Source organism: Corvus brachyrhynchos, unplaced genomic scaffold (assembly GCF_000691975.1).
Source record: "Corvus brachyrhynchos isolate BGI_N302 unplaced genomic scaffold, ASM69197v1 scaffold94, whole genome shotgun sequence".
NCBI lineage: Eukaryota > Metazoa > Chordata > Aves > Passeriformes > Corvidae > Corvus > Corvus brachyrhynchos.
The window spans coordinates 11,192,229-11,213,649 of NW_008238330.1; the positions used below are offsets into that span (position 1 = coordinate 11,192,229).

At 37.2% G+C, this 21,421-nt stretch overlaps 1 protein-coding gene across 1 annotated transcript in view; it reads left to right on the forward strand.

Annotated features, from left to right (window-relative positions):
- The window catches only part of CPNE4 (copine 4), a 188,893-nt gene that overhangs the window by 140,275 nt on the left and 27,197 nt on the right, over positions 1–21,421 (forward strand). The window contains exons 9-11 of the mRNA XM_008633911.2: positions 2,887–2,973; positions 3,549–3,608; positions 8,995–9,128. Coding sequence (XP_008632133.1) covers positions 2,887–2,973; positions 3,549–3,608; positions 8,995–9,128 — 281 coding nt within the window. The remainder of the gene's footprint in view (positions 1–2,886; positions 2,974–3,548; positions 3,609–8,994; positions 9,129–21,421) is intronic.

Genomic DNA, 21,421 nt, shown 5'->3' on the forward strand with positions numbered 1-21,421 from the left:
AAATGCTAAGTGACTTTCAGAATGACGAATCCGAACTTCACAATGTTTACCATTAGTGTCAGATTGCAGACTATTGCATTAGCTTCCTCTCAACTGAAAAGTTAATTTAAGAGCAAAAATGAATCGATAAAAAACAATGTCAGATACCAAATCAATACTGGGAATGTAGGAACAGACTGGAAATTGAGGTTGGCCTCAACAGTGCAAGCAAAATATTTGAGAATTGTTTCTCGTTATTACTTACCTGCTTAGAGCTGTATTCTGAACTTTGTTCTCATTATAAAAGCTGGATAAATAGTAAGACCTGTATAGGAAATTTCCTTCAAATGGTGCTTGTTACATCTTTAGCTTGAACTGTGGGAATTGCCAAGGTCAGAACTGGATCTTGGTGGGTAAGTGAAGATTGACTTTCATGTAAAACAGTTTTATTGGCTTTTTTAAGCCTATGAACTGGGAAATGTCTTCTCTATCCTCTCTTATTCCTTTCTCTTCTTTATGCTTTTATCAACAGATTTAATAAGTGCAAAATTGTTCTTTCTTTCTGTTTTCCTGTTTTCTGTAAATTTTCTAATCTGTTCTTTCCTTTGCTTTATTATCCACATAAGCCAATAATGTTAATGACTTGCACATAGAATATTTAAATGAGCTTTAGGTTGTTACTGAGAATTGTTATCCATACATCTCAAAATGCTGTGCAAGGTAGGTGAACATTCATAATTGCATTTTACAGTTAGCTAAGGGAACCTGAGAGATCTTTTCTCCCCTTAAGTGATGTTTTATGCCACTTCGGTCCTTATTTATTGTAAACTTCTTCCATAAAAGAATACCATGAAAAACATTTTTTTCAGGCTTGAATAATCCTTTCCTGAGGAGAGGAATTATGTGCATAGTATATGGCTTCATATAGGTCAGGCCTTGTTTAAATATGTACATTGAAAAAATATTCATGTTGGAGGATGCTAAAATTAAGGAGGTTCACCTTGGATGTTCAGGGGAAAGCTACTAGACCTCTCCAGTGTGTTTCAGTGTCAAAGGGAGGAATCCTGTCTCCTATTTTTCCTTTCTATTTGATATATTACAGTGTATTTATAATATACAGACAACATGATTTTTCTGTACGAATGTTTCCACTAAGTGTGGAGACAACTGTGTGTTAAACCATTTTACCTGACTGCAACCTATCAAGATGGGAGAGGGCAGTGCTTTTGCCTTGCTCTCAGACCCAAACATGAGCTTACTGCACTCCAGCATTGTGTCACAGAGCACTCTCTTTGCTGGGAGAGAAGGGCTTTCATTTCTTGAGCCTGACTGCTTCTCTTGAGTAGTGAAGAAATATTTATGGAGGATTTTCCCTGAACATGAGGGCCTGTATCTGCCTGTCTTCTCAGTTGGAACATTTGTTTCACAAGACAAATAACTGAGCTGTAGGCTAGCTGGAAGAGCAAGCAGATGTGCTTCCTGCAGTTGGAACTTTTTTTTTGTCTTTTCCCATTCTTCACTCTGTCACCTGTCTCCATTTCACAGTGATGAAAAATACCCCTCCTCTCCTGTGCCAAAATGGTCTCATATTGCTCCAAAGCCAGATGTTTTGCCTTCCGTTTTTTTGATGTTTGACAAAATCTCTAAGTCTGGAATACTTCAGAGACGTCCAAATAATTGCTGTTAGGCAGTGGCTTGAAGCTCGATGAAATTTCTGGGGCTGAGCATAAAGTAAAAATAGGTTTTGGTGCTCAGACACTTTGTTAGGATGTATCATGTATGTACCTCACTATGGACAAAGTATTGTAACACTTAGGAAGGTTTTCATTGTAGGCAAAACACTGTTACACTTAAGACATGTTTCATTTCAAAATTTCATAGTAGAGATTTTTAGATAATCGATCATTCTGGTTCCTTTTGGAATTGTATTTCTTTCTGTTACCCAGCATCACATGTTTTGTCCCCACACTTGGAAAACAGCTCTCTGAAGGAAAATAGTCATGTTATTAACCTTATGAACAGCATATTACAGATAAAAATCTGTATATACAAATGCCAATAGACACTTGCATGTACAAATGTACACTTCACTCCTGCAGTAAGAGGCATGAATAATATTGTAGACATTAGAGGTGAGGGTCTGAAAGCTTGGCCTTCTCACGCTGCCTGAAACCAGAGGAAGGCAGAACATTTCAAGTGGAAATGATTAAGAACCTGTGAGATGTTATGATGAAAACAAGGAGATGTATTTCAGTAACAAGGCAGGACTGTTTTGCTGTAAAACTGACTATCTGTAAATAAAACTATGAAAAAAAATTCAAAAAGGAATTTTGATATATTCTTAGGGATAAATTTCAAACATATCAGTAGTTAGCTCCATCTTTGTGAACACTTTACTGATTTTCTTAACTTTTTATTTTCCTGTCAGACTTAAAGGAGAAAGCGAGATGATTGCTGACCAGAATTTTTCTAATCATGCGTTTAATACAAAACTCAGTGTTACTGTGACAACAGTTTTGTAGTTAATACAATGCATCAGGTTGCTCTCTCCAGTATTTTCATTTGTATTAAGTTCCTTCTTTTTTTTTCCTCTTAAATGATCTCAAAAGATCCTCAATCTTTCTTATGTAACACCTGAAACTACAAGACTGGAAGATGACAACAAATGAATCTGGATGTCTCCCTTAGTGCCTTGTCCACATGTATATGTTCAAAGACTGATGTTTGCCCTGGGCCTTTTTCTATTAACTATTTTCTGCATAGTTAACAGTTTTCATTTTTTTCCTCTCTGTGTGCCATTATCTGTTATGATTTAGTCAACTGTGGAAATTAGGCAGTGCAGTTTTTGTCAATTATTCCATCTGTACATAAAATTTTCCTGCAGAGTGACTGCTATTTTTTTCACAGGTACAATGGGAATGCATTAACCCCAAGTACAAAGCAAAGAAGAAGAACTACAAGAACTCAGGCATTGTCATCCTTAATCAGTGCAAGGTATGTATATGTTTTGCTCTTTGTCTCTTTCTTTACTAAGCTCTCAGTGATAAATTTTAATGGTGCTTGGAACAAAATGGAACTGCCTGTAGAATAGCAGTGGAAACTATTCCCTACAAAAAGTAGAGGCAAGGATTTGAATCTCAAAAGTAAGTTGACTGTCCTCAACTCTCATTACATTTCTCTTGCCCTATCCCTGCAGTTTTACAATGCAAAAAACAATACTAAACTCTAACACCTAAAGACTTGCCAACTTTGTGTGTATCCCTTTTAAGACTTCCATTATGTCTACAAAATTTCTCTTGTTCCTCCTAAACCAACAGCAAAATTTCCACTGAATTCCCACTGAGAAGCAGTTGGTTCTACTTCTTATGTGAATTTTCCTTTCTGTAGGTTTAGAATTTTGATATTTTTTCTGTTTATAGTTTTGTTTCTGTCTCAAACTGTATTTAATGATTTCTTCCTTTACCTTATTTTCAGTTGGTCCCTCTCCTACTTCCAATTTTTTTTCAGGCAGTTCTCTTACGTTTTATCAGTATGCAGCTAAGTTGAATGTCTTGCTTTCTTGTCTGCAGATACACAAGATGCATTCTTTCTTAGATTATATCATGGGAGGCTGCCAAATACAGTTTACAGTAAGTGCCTTACTTCTCTAATTTGTTTTGAAGAAAGGGAATCCCCTTAGATACCAATTCATTACTTTCAGAGAAATGATTCTTACATGCCATTCCTTGGTAAATTATTAAGTTCTTCTTGCAAAATGTAATAAGGGCCAGTCTTCCTTTCCAGAATGAGTGCTCTGCTAAAGAAAGGTTTTTCCCCTGAAATGGTGCCATACAGAAAGTCACACACAGAGATCCAGCCAGGGACTTTTCTCTGTCAGTCTGGGGTAAATGCTGGTGTTTCATATCTCAGCCATAGCTACCAAGTAAGGTGGCACTACAGGGGTACACAGTTCTAATTTAGAGTGTACTCAGAAGCTATTCAGTTCAAGGAACAGGGTGTAAAAGGATTTGCTGGGCTCTTCATAAACAGAAATACAGTTTTTTGCATTTCCATTTAATAAATTTAGAAACACTTAATGATGTGTAGGTTTGATCTTTTTTTGTATCATGTATCTAAAAATTAATATACTTAATATCATGTAATATGATATGATATATCAGTTTTTCCCATAGCATAGGAATACGGATTGTGGCTCAGTTCCAATCTGATTTATGTGACTTCTAATTCATGCCAGCTAAAGGGCTAAAAATGCTCACCAAGGTATTATTCTTCTGCTGGAGATCTTTTCTTTTCCTGTAACACCCTGCCCTACTTCTGCTCCCACATATATCAGACACTGGATGCTACTGAAATGTTCCATTTCACATTTTCCAGGCAAGCCTTAATTTTCCAAAAAGATTTGACAAAAAAAGAAAGTTGGGTTTTTTTTTTAATTGTACCCGAAAGTTCCAGCAGCAGCTATAGACAGTAGTGGATTGTCCTCCTGTGTACAGATCAGCTTTTTGAGGTGTTAAACATGGACTTTGTCTGTACCAATCACAAACTCATTGGATAACACCCAGAACTGAGGACTCTGTTCTGGTTTTGAAGGAAATACCTTCTGCAGTGGACAAAGATCTTCATAGCTGTCTTCTCTCATATAAAGCATACTGTGTAATTAATTACCTCTCTGCCTTACCCACCTACTTCTTTTATCCCCACATATCTGCAATGCAAAAGGAGAAATCCACATATTTCTCTTCAAGTCTGAAACTTTGCAATCACCAGAAACCCCTTTAATTTATCTTTTCTGACATTTCCTCCCTAAAATATGACTGGAAGAACTCAATTATCAACTGTGTTCAAGATTGTTATCAGAAAGACATTAATGTCTTCATGTAATGTTCTAAAGCCTTTTCTAATCAGGGCATGTGCTTAGGCACATGCAAAGACCAGTTAATATGCATTTCCTATAGCTCCAGCTCAAGAACAGGAGCACTGCCACCATTAGAAAGTGTCTAGGGATTTACATATTAAGTTAAGTTACAGTTGTGCTTTTCAAACTCTCTTTGATTCCTCCTAGCTGTTTTCCAATGGAAGAGGGAGTTCTTACTCAGTGCAAGGAAGGGTTATGGCAATTTGCTTGCCTTTTATTTACTTATCACAGGTTTCCTATTAGTAGGCTGTGAAAGACAAGTTTAAAAGTAGTGGGGCAAATGGGTTAAAGTGGATAGTACCTCTTCTACTATATTTTACTATATTTCATTTTACTGAAACAAAACAATTGGTAATAGAAAGCTTAAGTAAGCTCATCTGCAAGGATGGGCAGTGAGGACATAAAAGAAATGGAAGATTCATACTACTGTGAACTGCAGAAATCCCTGAATTACTATTGCCCTCAATGGTAAAGCATTGTGTAAACTCATCACTATCAGTTTTCAACCTGCGTGGACCCAGGGTAAGCCATGGTGACATCTCTGTACCTGTAGCTCTCTGCATGCATAACCTAGTGGTTCTACCTAAACATCGTCACAAACTGGCTCTCCACATATTTTCCTTCACTTTTCTTCTACCAGTCCTCAGTATTATTGCACAGGCTGGTTGTGAGATGTGGTGTTGTTTTCCGAAATAAATTCTCCGGTGGTCACTCAAACAAAAGGGTGCAGCCTACTGGGGAGATACTCCATTCTCCCTTGCTTTCTGCATGCATCATGTAATCTCCTCTTCACATAGTCCTAAACTGATTCATTCAGACCACTGAAACAGAGGAGGCCTATTCCTTGGACTTTCTCAGATTTCCATTTTTTTTTAACTGTAGTGGATTTGGGGTTGTTTGAAACTCTCCTGATACGTGTATTCTTGTTGTCATTGTCCTAATATTAATGACATTTCTATTGAGCTCATGCTGTGTACAGGCAGTATGATACAAATGTGATTTGAAAGGGCACTTGCTGAGGGAGGGAAAATGGGATGCTAAACACACATTTGATAACAAAAAGCTGTAGCATGATGTACCTGCTAATTTAAGGTATAATGAAAGCCTTGGTAACATCATGCTGTGTCTTCTTGGGATGCTTTGTACCTTGATTGTAGAAGTTAGAAAGAATATCTCTGAAAAACAAAAGTAAACTTTTCCTTTGCTTTAAAACCAGTTATTAAGAAGTTTTCATCTACAGAGATCGACAGTGCTGATTCCAGCCCTCTATTTTTATGCCCAGTTTATTGCCAAACACTGTATCTCTTATCAGTGTACCCTGCTGCAGAAGAAATGTTCAGAGGGTGGCAGTGCAAATGGGTCTGTAGTCAGAAGACATTTCCATCACTTTAGGAAATACAGCAGAAAGGATGTGTAACATGCATAAAAGGAACTGTAATAGAAAGATATATCAGACAGATGTTCTCTCAGGCAGGTCACGGTATTGGGCAGCCTGATTTGTTGCTGACAGATCTAGCAGGAGGTCCCAGCTATGTAGGATGTTTTGAGTGTAGTGAAAATCACCTTTTTACGAGTCTGAGGAAAAAAAAAAGAAGCTGGTACTGAGTATAGTTATTGTTCTGTTATGCTTTTATTTAGCTGAGGGAAGATGACTGGTACATTGGAAGTGATACATTTAAAGATACACTGATAAAAATCAAATGTACGCACTGTAAGAAAGATTCCTCCTTTGCTGCCCAAAGATAAGCTCAGTTGTTATATTAACATAACTTCTGTCATATATTAAATTATTTTTACAAATCCTTATCTGATGTATTTGCACAAGACCTTGGTATTGTTAAGTAATGCTAAAAGAGCAGAGCTCTGCATTGGTATTTTAGAATCATGGCAATTTAAAGGGGTCATCTTTCTTCTAAGTCCTCTCTGTGGGAGTGAAACAGAGACTTGGATCAAATTCAAGCACACTGCATCCAAGTACAAATATTCATAAATTCTTCATCATAGGAAATGAGGTTTTTTTTTTTACTTATCAGCAGACCTCTGCTGCAAGGACCATTTCCAAAAGGAAGCTTGTTCCAGGAAGTGTTTTTTGCTTACCCGAACACTAGCCACAGGCTTTTTTCCAAGCTCATGAAACCTACTCCTTATTCCTACTCCGTATTCTTGTTTTCATTTCCAAAGCAGTTAGCCATGGCTAACAGCCATAAAGGAAGTCTCGTCCAGTTCTGTTTGATGTGTCACTACAGTCTTGTTAAGGTGTTATAGTGGTTTGAGATTATCAGCAAAAACACCTACTTTTAACAATTTTACAGGAATCCCCTTTGTTTCTCTATCATACAGTGGCATTTTTGTGCCTTGTATAATGAAATTAGGGTCAAATTAATGTCAGGGAAAATATACTTATTTTTAAGAAAATATGCATACCTTGAATATGCATACCTTGAATAAGATTTTTTACAAATAATTTTCCCAAAACTAAGCTAGTCCATACAGGCATCCATAGGTTTATCTTGGGTTTCACAACCACTAATGTTGCTTTCTTCCTCAGTTAAATATGTGTAGTGCTTCTCAGTTACGTGCCCTTACAAGTGAAGTCATGAGAGGTTCTCCACTGATTTATTCAAGATAAATCCAGATACCATTTTTGGAAAAAGATCTATGTGGAAAACAAACTCAGTGCTTCGGTGCCTGAACAGTGAGTAGGAAGCAGAGGTGAAAGATTACTCTTATCTGCAAGCCAAAAATCTCCTCTCTCTCCTGACTGGATGTGGTGAGGTGCCAGGGGTTCATAGGTGATCAAGGCAAAGAAGGGAGTTTCTTCAGCTAAAAGATAGAGGTGGAAAATCAGAACCAGTGGATGAAAGCCATTTTGGGTTGACCTAGTATGATACTTCCCTTTTACTTTTTAGCATCAAGAAGTAAGTTTCAGAACAGCTGTGTAATTTTTTTACAGAAGCACGAAAATGTCATGTTTCATTTTCATTTTAGAGCTGCATAAAGTAGCGTTCCCTGTGCCAAGCAGAGGCTGCAGCTGGGGAAGCTGAACATTTGCAAAAGCAAGCTGTGCCTTCAGAGTGCTTTTTGCAGCCTTTATCAAGACCCTTTCTTAGCTTCCAGCTACACTGTAAAACTGAAATCTGAACTTGCTGCGTTTGTCTATTGAATATTCAGGTGTAATGGATTTTTTAGAGGAATAGGTTATTAGACACAAGGACATTTTATAAATGGCTTTGTTCCCTCTGTAAGACCCTTGGGATTATTGTTGCTCCTTTTAGGAATTCCTATAAAGCAGCATCACAAATTCAGCAGAGGACTTTCTGATCCATGACAAAGGAAGTTGCATGCCAGAGCCTACCTTCAGTGAGAAGTATAAAGAGCATTTTAAAAGGGAGAAATTAATTTTAAGATGATTCATTAATACTTGCTTTTGCATTGACTACTTCCCACAATCTTCTCTAAGGTTTTTCAAAAACAACAACCAAAAAATCTTTGCAGGATTCAAGCTTTATTTTTACCCTGCAGCTCATGGTTAAGCTTGCTGTTGACTGTGAAATTGGGAGGGTTAATTATTTAATGCTTAGATGTTTTGAAGACAAAAAATACCAGACAACCAATATCTACTACTACAGCCACAGTAAGAATTAAAATAGCTAAGAAATGTCCCTAATTGGAGTTTTAATTTATAGTTTTAGTAGGACTTGTAACTCTCTAAAGACATTTTTGCTGCAAAGCTTTTATGTCCTGAACGTCACCTGAGCTGGAATAATTTAATTAAATATGAGAACCTAGAGATAGTTAATTTGATTCATTTGTATTAGAACATAATTTTCCCCATAGAATAGCAATGCAGGTAATTTTTTACCTAAATATGCCATTTTAGTTTTGTTATCTCTTATTTTATAAACTGTCATTTGCTTCTACGTATATTTACCGGTACAATCCTAATTCAAATTTGATTAAGTACACTGTAAAATGACCTTTGCTTTAAGGCTGCTGTCTCTTTGCTGCAGCAAATTGTTTCTGGTAAAGATACATAGTTGATGTAGGTATACTTATGCTCACAAGAGCTCTGCAACACATTGACTTCTTTTCTTTTCCAGGTAGCTATAGATTTCACTGCATCGAACGGTGATCCTAGGAACAGCTGCTCGCTGCACTACATCCACCCCTATCAGCCCAATGAGTATCTGAAAGCTTTGGTAGCTGTTGGGGAGATTTGCCAAGACTATGACAGGTAAATAAACACGTTTGATTACAGAGTTGTCTTTAGAAAGCGTTTTCACAGTGTGAAATTAATGACTGCCTGTGGCTGGCTGCAGAAGCTCCGTGTTTAGGCACTTAAGAGGAATGACTGCACGTCAGTAAGATTAGTCTATGTTAACCTGCTGTTGAGAGTGACACTGGGTTTAGATTAGTTTCATGGTAAAGAAAGTCACAGTTCTTGGCTGTGTGGCTGATTTGTGTGTTAAGTTTCAGGTTTATATTCACATGTTAAAATTACATGTTAGAGTGGATTTTTTGTGTGTTCAAGATTGACAGCTTGGAGCCGGTTTCACAGATGCTGGCAGCATCCTTTCTGATACACTTGGGAATCTGTTTGTGTCCCATTCTACTGAAGAGTGCTCCTGAGAAGTTCAGTATGAGAAGTTGTGTTTGAAACTGAATTTGTAATTGCCTAAACTGCTTATTCCCGAGGTCTATTCTTAGAAGTAAACCCATGGTCTTTTCCAGTGTTCTCCTGGACTGTTAAATATTGCACTCTCTTCTAAAATAAGTGTTAAAAGCTAGTGATAGTGTGCGTACACAACATGCCTTTAAATAAATAAACAAATGCAGGTAATTGAACCAAATATGCTTTGATTACATTATGTACTTCTGTTGCTTTCAAATAGGCTGCCTGATTCTATCAAATGAATTGCCCATTATTAATCTAATTACCAAGTACATTTCCTTTAAATGTTCTTTGGTGGTGAAACACAGTATCTTGCACAATTTTTCATTTTAATATTTGCACGTGATAGATATCCACCCACCGCTTTGCCATATGTAAATACCAGATCTCAAGAAAAAATGGTATTTCCAGTCAAATTTGAATTATACTTTCTGCAGTGACTTCAGACTATGGTTTGCCTGTTACATATTGCATATACCAATTAGCCTGCTCAGAGGCACTTCCATTTGCATGGTAATGAAATGTCTTCTCAAAGAATGAGAAAAATACTTCCCTGATATGAGTTCTGTAAGAATTTGATGGTCAGATTTAGTCAAGGAGTCTAAGAAAATTAATATTTTATTGTAAATGGGCTGATAATTCCCCAGTAATTATGCAGTAATTTAATAATTACTAGCAATAATTCAGAGGATTAATAAACTTCAAAAAATAGGGAAAGGAGTAAAAAGGGCTGGTTTATGCAGACAGAATTTTTGATTTTATCACTTAAGGTGTATTTTTTAAGAAAATTAAATAGTTAAGTGGCACAGTCCCTTCTATGTGGAAATACTAATCTGAATCAGGATTCTTCTCTCAGTAAGTATATTTCAATCAGTACAAAAAATATTAGCCAGTTATTTTTTAAATGAAATCATCAGCATCATTTTGTTCTATTGTGCTGCAGAAAATTCCTATTGATGTTAATCAGCACAGCAGAGAGTCTATGAGCTATGAACTAGGGCTGAACAAAAGCCAGCTGTTTTCCCATGGAAATGTCACCTTTTGGGCATGTGTTTGACCTGTACATGTTCTCAAGTTGTGACATGATGAATATATTCCCATGGACAAGTTGATTCAACATGGTCAGTGCTTTCTGATCAAAATGTCAAGTGAGGACCTTTTCTTTATACTTGCACATTTTGAATCCAGGAAATCGGAAATGAGAATTTACAATTTTTCAAAAAAAAAGGAAAGAAATTAGGAGGAGCAAACCTTCACACAAAATGATCTACAGGTTCTGTATAGACCTTTATTGTGCTAAGTTTCAGACTTTGCATTTGTGAGCAAATATAACCTACAAAGCAAATCTTCTGTATATACACTTAAGAAAAATTACAAATTCAGTAGAAATCTGAAATGTGGCAGAGATCCATAACTGCTCCAGTGAGTCCAGTCATACTTCAGATAATGGAGCAGGACATCTGTTTCCAGATTAAGATAAACCGGGGGTGAAAAGAAATGGACTTGCTGAACCTAAGGGCTCTTTAGAGCCAGATTGTCATCATTTGCTAGGGGGCATGTGTTTACTGAGATTAGAATAGGAGATCACACAATGGCAGTGCTCTTACGTGAAGTTTTAGAGTTTGCACCCATCAATTATCTCCAATAGGCAGAACTGGCTGATTTTAATCCAAACCAAGGAAAATGAAGGGGTTTTAACTCAGTCTCAGGATTAATATATTTGAATCAAGCGAAAGAATAGATGAGTAAAATAAAATCTGTTGTTTGCAATACTTTTTGCATTCCAATAGCAGAGCTGTAGAATTCTAAGTACTTTTGTTACTTATATACCAGCAGACTGCTTTTTTAAATTGCAAAAAAATCCCCATGTGGTTATTAATGAAAATACTTCTTTCATTAGAAACATTCACATTTATTTGTATTTTGGGGGAAATTGGATTGGCAAGTAATACATAGAGAGACTACATTCAAAATGCAAAATTTTCTTTTACAAACTCTAGCTAGTTTCGTCAGTCAAGCCAAATCTACTCATAATCTAGGTTTCTGTACATATCAGCTGAACATAATCATCTGTAAGTAATTAATGCTCCAAATTAAGTGTTGCCTCACATCCCTTGGTACAGTGGAATAAACTCTGCTCATCCGAAAGCACGTTTATCCGTATGGTTCAGAGATTCCTGAAACAGTTAAATGAGTAGCGCTGTTTTGCATGGTTAAGCGTGAAATTTAAGATTCGTTCTTTTATCAGTAATATTCAGAGAATGAGAGGGAGACATTGATCATTATCCTGATTGTAGAATTGCTGCAGTCCTGTAGGACTAGGCCAATCTGATAATGGTAATGGAAATGGAAGAGCTATTCACCTGCATAAAATACTTAATACTTTATCTATATGGCAGAATTGTTTCAGGCTATAACAATGTTTTTCATAAAAGAGAAGATAGAGTGTGTAGGTGATAACCAGTGGCTAAGCAACAACAGCAGTGGATCATAAAGGAAGGAGAAACATTTATTAGTTTGAAGGAATTAGGTTCTAAAATGTAGTTAGAAATACTGGAAAGGGGAAAACACATTGAAAACTTAAAAATAAGCAGACAGCTTCATGGAGAAGAATTTATTTTAAGGTAAGTGGCTCATGAATGTTTAAAAATGACCTCATGAAGTAATAAGTGAGAAATACGTATTTCTGTTGAAACATTTTCAGAAACTGTCTTTTATATTAAAAGTTACGTCACTGGTATAATTTTATCTTGAAATTCTGCAAGTCTACTCTACCTTTTTGTAGCATAGAGAAACAGGCAAAAATTATGAAAAATCATTGGGCACTGAAGTACTTAATATTAAAAGATCTGCTTCTGTATCATTTAATGTTTATTTTTTACCTCAGTATTTTCTGTATTGAGTTCTCTGTATCAGAAATCAAAACAAATAATTTCTGATGACCAGTAATACCAGCCTAGCCAGGATCCTGAAAAATCAATTGATCACTACTATTATGTGTATATTCCCTCTACATGTTTTGCACAATGAGTTAGCAAGTTTACTCAAGGCAGATGGGGTTAAACCTAATTCTCTGTCTTGGCTTAGGGCTTCTAACCTTCAACAACTCTAAACAATGGTTTTGGCCACCCATTTGTTTTGGAGCCTGGTGGAAACCCCTTCAAGAGAATGCTGTTTTCAAAGGGTAGGTGGAAGGTGTCTTTGCTGGTTGAATACCCAGATAAGAGGAAAGGCAAACTCATTCATCAATTGAAATAAAAGGTCTCTGACTAAAATCTTTTAAAAGCCATGAAGCTCTCTTAAGTTATAGAGTAATTTTGAATGTGTCCTGTTCTGAGTGGCACCTCTTCCCCAAATGCTTTTCAATTTGTATCATAAAACTGCCCCCTGCTTGGCATGGAACAGCACCATTTTGGAAGCCAGAGAAGCCTGTGGCCAAATTGGAGAATCAGGGAACATTTGCTTTCCTCTTTTGTCCCAGCATAAGGTCTGGCCATGTCCTGACTGCAAGTCAGGACCTGAACTCCTCTTTGTATATAAAACTAGAGTTCTACTCGCATGTGTATTAATATTTAGGTATGCATGTAACATAGAGGTATTATATATATGATGTACTATATTTATTTTTAATACTGAACCATTCAGTAAAAAAAAAATGATTTCTCTTTTGTGCTCTTTTGTATCTTCCCTCTTTGAAGAGCAAAGCCATAAGTCACAATAACAACAGTACTCACAGTTTATTAAAAAGGGCTGGTGCTTTGATCTTAATGATTTGTTTTACTGGTGCTGGAATACAAGCAAGTAGCCATGAGTGTAGCTCATCTTTCATTCTGCAGTGATTGCTGTTTCTAGCAAAGGAAGAATGGGCTGGAATGAGACTGTAAATAGCTTATTTTTAAGGATAAATGTTTTACTTGTACACAATACTAAAGTCTGAAAAACCTCCTAAATGATCTTACATTATTGCAGGTTGTCACAATGTTGTTATCACAATGATGTTATTGTGAGTGAAGCCCATGGCAGGACTTGAAAATCTGCTCCTCACTTTGAAATCTGATTTCTGCAGTTAGTAGCTTTCCTTTTGCTTCTGCTTATTAAGAATCTCATTATATTACATTAAATATTTATCTTTGCATTAAAATTTCTGTTCTTAATCAGCAAGACAATAGACCTTATTATCTAATCCTATTGAATTCAGTCTGACTCAAGCAAATCCTGAGGTATTATGCAAAGTATAGATGGCACTAGAATGGAATTAAGAGTTTTACTGAATTTGAACTTTATTGTTCATTGTTTGCCCACACCCAAATGTCCAGTGCCTCCCATTTACCTGGATGATTTTTATTATTTTTTTTCTACACGTAGTTTTATGTTTGTGCATACAGAGTTCTTCACTGGATTAATAAAAAGTATTCACAAACATGTAGGAGAATCAGCTTTTGTATGGTCAAATCAATATTCATTCCTTGAGAAAGATAAAGGTTAGATGTACTTTATCAAATGCTTTTAAGCATTTACTGCACTGGATATTTGTGGAACTTCCCATTCTTGATGGGTCATCCCCATTCTTATCTATGCACTCACTCAATGCATGACTCCATATATTTGACCACATAGTCTTGTAAAATCCCATCAAATTGATCTCCATTTTATTCAAAATCTATTTCAAAGTAGTCTTATTTCTTAATTATTTTAAATCTCTCTGTTTATTCACTCTTAAAAATACTGCAGATTTTTCTTCAGTTTCAAGAGCTCTTGAAACACATGGAAGATAAACTCTGTTTCCTGACACTAATGTTTTCTTTTTGTTTAGGCAAATAGTCTCCTTAACTCTAAATCCTCAAGTAGGTCCTTGAAAGTGACATTTACACTGAGATCGTATGTTAACAAATAAACTGCTTGTGTAAAACCTACTTGACTAGCAACCTCCCCAAAGGCCACTAATGAGCAAAGAGTACATTATTCCTGCAAAGGGCCGAAATTATTTACGTGTAGATGTCCCAGTTTGAGACAAATTCGGAGGAAAACGTCTCAAATGAATGTATCCTCTAATAGAAGGTAGATTTCAGCAGCCCCTCTCCCCACCAGGTTCAGAAAGCAATTCCTCGGAGGAAAGTGAAAAAAGCTATTTATTTAACAATCAGGGTGCATGCAGGCACCAAAAAAAAGAATGAATAATGTTAAATAATGAAACCTCTCGCTGTGGAGAAGACCTAGGAAGATTCAGAGTTCTTTGTAGGTGTGGCTCTGCCCTCTCTGGGTGTGGGGTTCGGTGTGGGCCCCTCTGGGCTGCAGTGTGGGGCCTCCCGGTGATGTTCTGGTGTTGCTGAAAGGTCCAGAAGAGAAGAAGAAGAAAAACCAAAGTCCCAGGAAAGGTTCTTGCCTCAGCTAGCAGGCTAGCCAAAAAGCAAAGAATTTTAACTCTCCATCTCTCCTGAGAAAAGGAGCTGAGTGCTGGGAGCGAGAGCGAGCGAGTTATTTGTGTTTTTGAACACGGCCGCAGAAGGAATTCCACCGGCTCCTCCCCACCCTTAAAGGTGCAGACTCGTGTCTGGCATAGAGCAGGCAATAGGGGGTACAGCATCATAAAGTCACCTTAAGACAGTAGACCTCTAAAAAATACTTGAGTGAAAATTTAGAAACTAGGCCACTTTCCACAAAAGACATGAAACTCCCGGTCTGAGCTGCATCATTATCTTCTGCAAACAATGAATTGCAGCAGTTGCTGAGTAAATGCAAAAATTGCTCTTAATGGTTTCTTTTTCACATTTTAGGCCTGAGCAAGTATGTTCACTATGATTGAAAACTGTATATAAGCCCATCCTTCCCTGTAAATTCCACTTGAAAATTTAGAAGGGAAAAAAATGAAAGGAGAAAATAAAGGGACCAGGGTTCCCAGCCCAGCTTGTACCTTTTGGTGTAGAACTAAGAAGTGAAAAAAAATATAGGCCTGGTGAAAGTTCCAACTGTCCCAGAAATACTTTTCCTCAGACACCAGCAGAGGGCAGTTAGAGAGGAGAAAGAGGACAAGAGATATGTAACACAGTACATGTTGTGAAAGTCATATACAAATCAGTGCAGTTAGTCCCAAATACAAATATCAGTCCATGCTTAAATACTGTGGTTTCAATTAAGGATTTAAGTGGAGAGAGATCCCAGAGTTTACACCTTGCTTTAGTAATCAAAGCTTTATCCCCAAGACCTAACAGGTCACTTCATTCTGAAGCTCTGTTTGGGTTTGTGGATGAAGAGTCAAAAAGTTACCTTGGCTGGAAGGATCTGTCTTAAATACCTTGAGGTAATTTTGCCAGACACAAAGAGAAAAACAGAACCTTGCTTTGATTGTGATAGTAGTATAATAGTAGTTCATTAAAACTGGGGCAAAAAAAATGATGCCTAGAATAATTGGCACTATATGTGACATTAAATATTTCATGAACTCCCTACATAGAACTGTAGATGTTAAAATTTTATCTACTCATGCAGATCAGTAAATAAAAATATGCTTAATTATTAAGCATCTCTCTTTATCACTTTAATTACAGAAACAACCTTTCTGGAGGCTGTTTAGCAAAAAAGCTGATTACCATATCTAAACAAATTTAAAACTCTTGAGGGAAAAGACATGGATCTTTTTATTTAGTGCTTTAATAGGACCAAATTTGCCTAGACATACAACAAAAGAAAAATGGAGAAACAGTAACCTGTACAGAAAAACTTGTAGCTTATGTTTGTCAGTAAGCTCGGGTGTGGGTAAACATATTCTGAAGTGTTTGGATAACCCAGGTCTAGAACTGCACTGGCAAAAAGGAATCACTAATAGTTTCCATCATCAAACTGGAGTGAAAATCCTTGGCTTTAATAGCTGAGGACCTAGACTGGCACGATTACACAATAAATAAAAATGTATATTCAGTATTTGCCCTTGTAGAATTTGTAGACTGCTGCCATGTAGGGGTTTCCACAATCACCACTTTTTATCCCAAGACTCAGTACAGGAGAATTAGTCTCATACACCAACTGTGTTGAGAAGAGGACTTCATAATGGCTTCTTCTGCAAATGTACATGCATACAGACATGCACCTGTGTGTGTACATGTATTTATAGACACACACACATTTATATACATTTATGCGGGCCATTTATCTGGGCAGATCCTGTCAATTCTTACAGCTCTGCCTTTTCTGTTGCTGAGTTTTCATCTTTGTGTCTTCTTTGTCTCTTTTCTTCCAGGAACTCAGTTCCTATGCCAGTGCACCAGTCACGAGCAGTCCCTTCCAAGTTTCTTTTGTTAAGAAACTGCTTAGCTGCAGTTTCCTCCAAATGCTTTTCAGACATCTGTTACATTCTGTCAGCTGGTAGATACCTCAAAATCTGAACCTTCTACATGGCTTTTCTATGTGGTCTTTATTATTTCTCAACTCAGTTTGAAATCTCCTCTGAAGAGCATTGGTCAGTGCAGTACCTGGCACTGTCCTACAGTGGTGCAGACTGGTACTGTAGGGATTTCTCTGTCAAAATTCCTTTCTGAAGAAAATGACGTGCAGTATAAAACCCTGCAAAAATTGCATTCCACCAACTGCTACTGTAGAGACTACACATCTGTGTGAAGTATAAGTAAACAAGCATAAGTAAAGGAGCAATTTCTCTTGTTGTTTTCACTGATGCCATTTGATGCTGTTCTAGTACATCTTTAGTCAATGCAAGCATCTCCACAATTTCAGAAGTGTGACTTTCCTCCTTGCATTTTTAAGTATGTAACTAGTTTAGTCATCTACTCCATTATATAAGCATATAGCTGAGAAGCAAATTATTCACATTTGGAAACTCATCTGTGGGGTAAATGAATACCATGCCTGAGTTTAACAGGTTTGTGGGTCCAATTGCTCTTCATTAAAGCTAGGCAATTCTTGTGAACTAGGTTGCATTTACTATCTTAGAATTGCCTCCAAATTATGGTGAAATTATCTTTGGTCAGAGATTCCAAATGATCAGATGAACAGAAGATAGTAGCCCATTTCCTCCTGCATATTCAGTGCTGCCTAGCTGAATGTTTAGTCATCAGCATACTTCAATTATGGTATTGCTCTAATTTATTTTGTTAGTGTTCTTCATTTTGACTTAAAGTCATTCTGCTTTTGGGAAAAGTACACCAACAGCCCATTTGATCACATTAAGTCACTGTATAATCTCTATAAAGGTTTTATCCTGCTCATCCTAGAAAGTTCATTTTTTTCTCGAGAGCATTTGATGAGAAATTCTTCTCCCACCAACTCTCTGTATATATATTGCAATGCAGTCCTCTATTTCCCTCTTCCCAGCATACCCCTTACGGATAGATATTTTCTGATATAAAACTCTTTCAGAGGAAGATCTCTGACCAGCCCTTTTCAATGTAATTTGTAAAAAAGGACAGAACTATGTGCCTATGTGGTGGCAAAGCTTTTGTTCTTGTGCTTGCTTAGTGCAGTACACACTGTAAGCCACACTCGTGGTTCAGGAGGGCAGGGCCCCATCACTGGTCAGTCTGGGGTTCTTCACAACCTGTACCTTACATGATGGAGTTCAGCCTCCTGCCTGCAGTGTTGCCTTCAAGACATGTCGAGTTTTAAATACCTGAGATTTCAGTTTGTGTGAGAATTACCTTTCCAGTGATGGTACAGTTTTCTATACATAATCCCACAGATAAGACAAATCACTATATACAGAGTTAGGGTTTTGGAGGGATATATGTGAAACCTCTTAAAATACAAGACGGACTGAAAACTGCCTGGTTTAAGAAGTTAAAGACAACTCACTGTAGTGTCTTGCAGCATACCCTTTCCTAGTTTATTCCCAGTTGTAGAATCTCATTTCTTTTTCAAGATGCATTTTCCTGAATTGGGTCATTCATGTAGGCATAAATCAGGTCACTGCAATTTATTTGTTATCTTGCAGGGAAGCTTGACATTTTGTCTCACCTTCCTGAGTATGTTATTTTATTAGGCTATCCTTCTAGCAAGTGATTGATCTCACTGCCATTTCCTTTTGCTTAACCTACTCCTCCCTCAAGCTCTAATGACTTTTTTTTTTCTGTGTGTATTTACTTTTCCCCAGCCTAGGAATTTCTGCATTTACTTGCTATTTTTACCCTGTAGAGCTTCTTGTGCCATTCTTTTAATGTTAACAAGGGGGAGTTTAAATCCATTGTTCCTGGATTTGGCTTTGTAGTTATTTCATGAGTTGATGCCTTTTGATGGTTAGCTTCAGGGAATTTGTATTCCCCTGCTTCATTATCTGTTTCCCCCGCAGGTGAGACAGGCGTTGCTTCATATTTTTGAATTGCAATTACATGACAGTACCTATTTCTCAGTATTCAGCAGATTCCAGCTCCCCTAAGGTGCCTGGGAGCTGTAATTAAAGATAGTGAGTGAATTTTAGTGTCAGGATTTTGCACCAGATTACGTAGCGTCTCTGTGATAGCCCAAACGATGTACTGATGCAGTGATTTACCACTGGCTTGCATGCTCCCAGCTCTCTTTTGTGATCAAGATGTATGATAATCAGCTTATCCTTGCTACTCCATTAGAAATCACTGTGCATTATGGACTGAATGCCAAGCTGTGTTAGGCACAGAGCAGGTTTGGTTAAACATGCAGTAACCTGGCCGAAACCAGAGATGTGGTTGTATCGAACCAGACGTAACCACACAGTGAATATGTGGTGACAGAGTAGCAATCCCTTAGAGGAGAATACAGATTAGTGGGTGAAAACACTGCTACTGCTGAACTCTTGTGGTCTTTCTGACTCTGGGGCAGGCTGAGAGCTGGACCACAGCCTGGGTCTGCATCCTGGGTCTGCATCCTGGAGGAGCAAGGTGGCTGTGCAAGACTGCAAGTGGTGAAGTGGATGGACTCTGGTCCCTTCCACTGAAATGGTTTTATTTAGCCCTATTTGATCATAGAATCGTAGAATGGCTTAGGTTGCAAGGGACCTTAACGATCATCTAGTTCTAACCCCCATGCCAGATCATCTCCTTTATTTACCCAGCTCTGCTTGCAAAGCGGGAGCTGAAAATGTTTAAATATTTCAAATGATTTCTGTATTTTCTTTGGAACTGTTGTTAATCCGTGTAAGCTGTTATGATTCAGAATTTACTGGCATCAAGCCCTTTTCAGATAAGTACTAAATAATATACTCAGAAACATGATTCATTCATATGCTTTAGAAAAAAACCACTTAATTCAGCTCGTGTTCTTCCAGTTCACTCCCTGAACATGAAAGATTACTATTTTAATTGAGTTTAGAGATAGCTCTACTTTGTTTGTGGCATTTGCTGTTTTCTATATTTTTCTTTCCTTTTTCCTCTCTGTTCTCACCCTTCCTCTTTCCATGCCCTTTTCCTCTCCTTCTTTCTCTCCTCACATTCACACTTTCTTCAATTACATGTGTAACACACACTTCTCTTTTTAATTTTGTCAATTTGAAATTCCTTTCTAATGGAGGAAAATTATCTGATTTCATCATGAGAAAAGTGAAGCGGAGCAAATCCAAAGTTTATTCTTTTAAGACTGGAAATGAAAGTGAAAGGCATAGTAATTGATTTTGCTGCATCCAGTACTTTCAAAATACCTCTCTGGTAATTCTGATCTGACCCAAGACCAAAATTACAATGACAGCTTAATATCCAGGGATTCTAGTCAGGTATTCTCTTCGCAAGCTGTGAATTTAAGATTCTCAGGTATTTACAACTAAAAATGGGCTCTTAGTGTTTCTCTCTTCTCACTCCATGTTTTTTCCTTTTCCCCCCATTCACCTCATCATTAGTATTGTTTGTGCTACTGTGTTGTTCTAGCATAAAGTGAGCAGGTTTTCATGCTGATGAGAGTATGAAAGGTCAGTTAAGTAGCATCCATGCAAATGGATTGACTTCAGGAGGATAAACTTTAGCACAACTATAGCTACATACCAAAAGGCTTTCATGGGAACCAGTAAAATTAGTCCCAAAGAAGCTGTGTAAGTGTGGCTAGCTAGGAATTAATCTTTCAGAATTAATTAATTCAGAATTAATATAGAATGGCTTAGGCCTTTTTTCTCCATACAATTAAGAACTCAGATTCCAAATTTTGATTTTTAAAGGAAGTGATTTTCAGAGAGCATAATCCTGGCAACCTTTTTGAATACAGGTGTTGCTGCACTGGTGAATGTCTCAAGCATTGTCTGTCCCTGAGGCTTCTGAGGAGGTTGCAAAATGTCTCTAATGTCTGACTAATTAATTTTACCTAGTGGAAGAGTTTTCTCCTTCTCATTACTAGGAATAGCAAATCCTTTTCAGAATAAATGTAATATCCTGGTTTCAATGATACTACATGTCAGAGGGCACCAGTGGTTAATGAGACAAGATTTTGAAATGTTCTTAATTTTGTCTCTTTATTATAAGCATATTTCTTTCCTTCCAGTAGCACTAGGCTTCCTAGTGAAATAGAAAACAGGATCATTATCTGTATCACTTTTACCAATTTACAAAATCTTAGTTATTACCTCTATTCATCTCCTTTTCTGTATGTGCAGTACAGCTCACTGAAATCTTTCTTCTCTCTCCCCCTGTTAGTGTTTTGATTTATCATTGCTCTTGCGCTGTTCCAACTAGATAGCTTGAAGGATGAGTGTCTAAAACTGAGCAATGTCCCAAAAGGACAATATGGGTTATTTTCAGATATTATTTTCTGCTATGTGGTATGTTATAGTTGAGGTTACTGAGGGACTTTTTTTTAACTGGTTGTATTTCTGGTCAGAAGACTGCAGTCTTGGAGCCCTGACAATTAATTTCTGTGCGCATTAATTTACATTTATCAATATGAACACTGAACCTGAA